The sequence below is a fragment of the Capsella rubella genome, unplaced genomic scaffold, assembly GCF_000375325.1.
Source record: "Capsella rubella cultivar Monte Gargano unplaced genomic scaffold, Caprub1_0 scaffold_35, whole genome shotgun sequence".
Lineage (NCBI taxonomy): Eukaryota > Viridiplantae > Streptophyta > Magnoliopsida > Brassicales > Brassicaceae > Capsella > Capsella rubella.
The window spans coordinates 6,648-7,177 of record NW_006238891.1 but is presented as its reverse complement, the minus strand read 5'-3'; the positions used below and the strand labels follow the sequence as shown (position 1 = coordinate 7,177).

Below are 530 nucleotides of genomic sequence, written 5' to 3'. Positions count from 1 at the left end.
GTCATAAATAAGAAAATAATGGTAAATTAAATAAAACCCAAGTTTCCCAAAATAAACACTAGTAACGAGACGGACTTGCGCGGCTACTCAAGATTCTCACTTTCACCTAAGGAAAAGGAAAGAAGGGGGGGGGGGGTGAGTAACGAATTACTCAGTGAGAAGATCCTTTCCGCCCACTGGGAAATACGAAGAAATAAACTACTTTAAACCACACTTATCAATCACATAGAAAAAGACACACAATCAACTACCCGGCAACACTTTCCCAAGCTAGAACACACCATACTTCTTGCTACAAGCAAGAATTCCACCTCAATACCAGGTTTGATCATCTCTCATGACCTTTGAACCTATCTTGTTCCACTGGGCCCGTCAGCCTTTTATTGAGCTACAAAGAATCCGTCAGTTCAATGCAGACCATTTCCTCTTTCATCATCCCTAAGGATGGTAATCTCATCTCACATATTATACATCTTAAATAGTCATTCCTAAGACATTAAATCAATCACCTAAAACATTCAACACTCATC

At 39.4% G+C, this 530-nt stretch overlaps 1 protein-coding gene across 1 annotated transcript in view; it reads right to left on the bottom strand.

Moving 5' to 3' along the window:
* Positions 1 to 23: 23 nt before the first annotated feature.
* LOC111832590 overlaps positions 24 to 530 on the bottom strand; it is a 6,208-nt gene continuing 5,701 nt past the window's right edge. Inside the window, exon 2 of the mRNA XM_023789927.1 lies at positions 24 to 106. Coding sequence (XP_023645695.1) covers positions 84 to 106 — 23 coding nt within the window. The 3' untranslated portion in view covers positions 24 to 83. The remainder of the gene's footprint in view (positions 107 to 530) is intronic.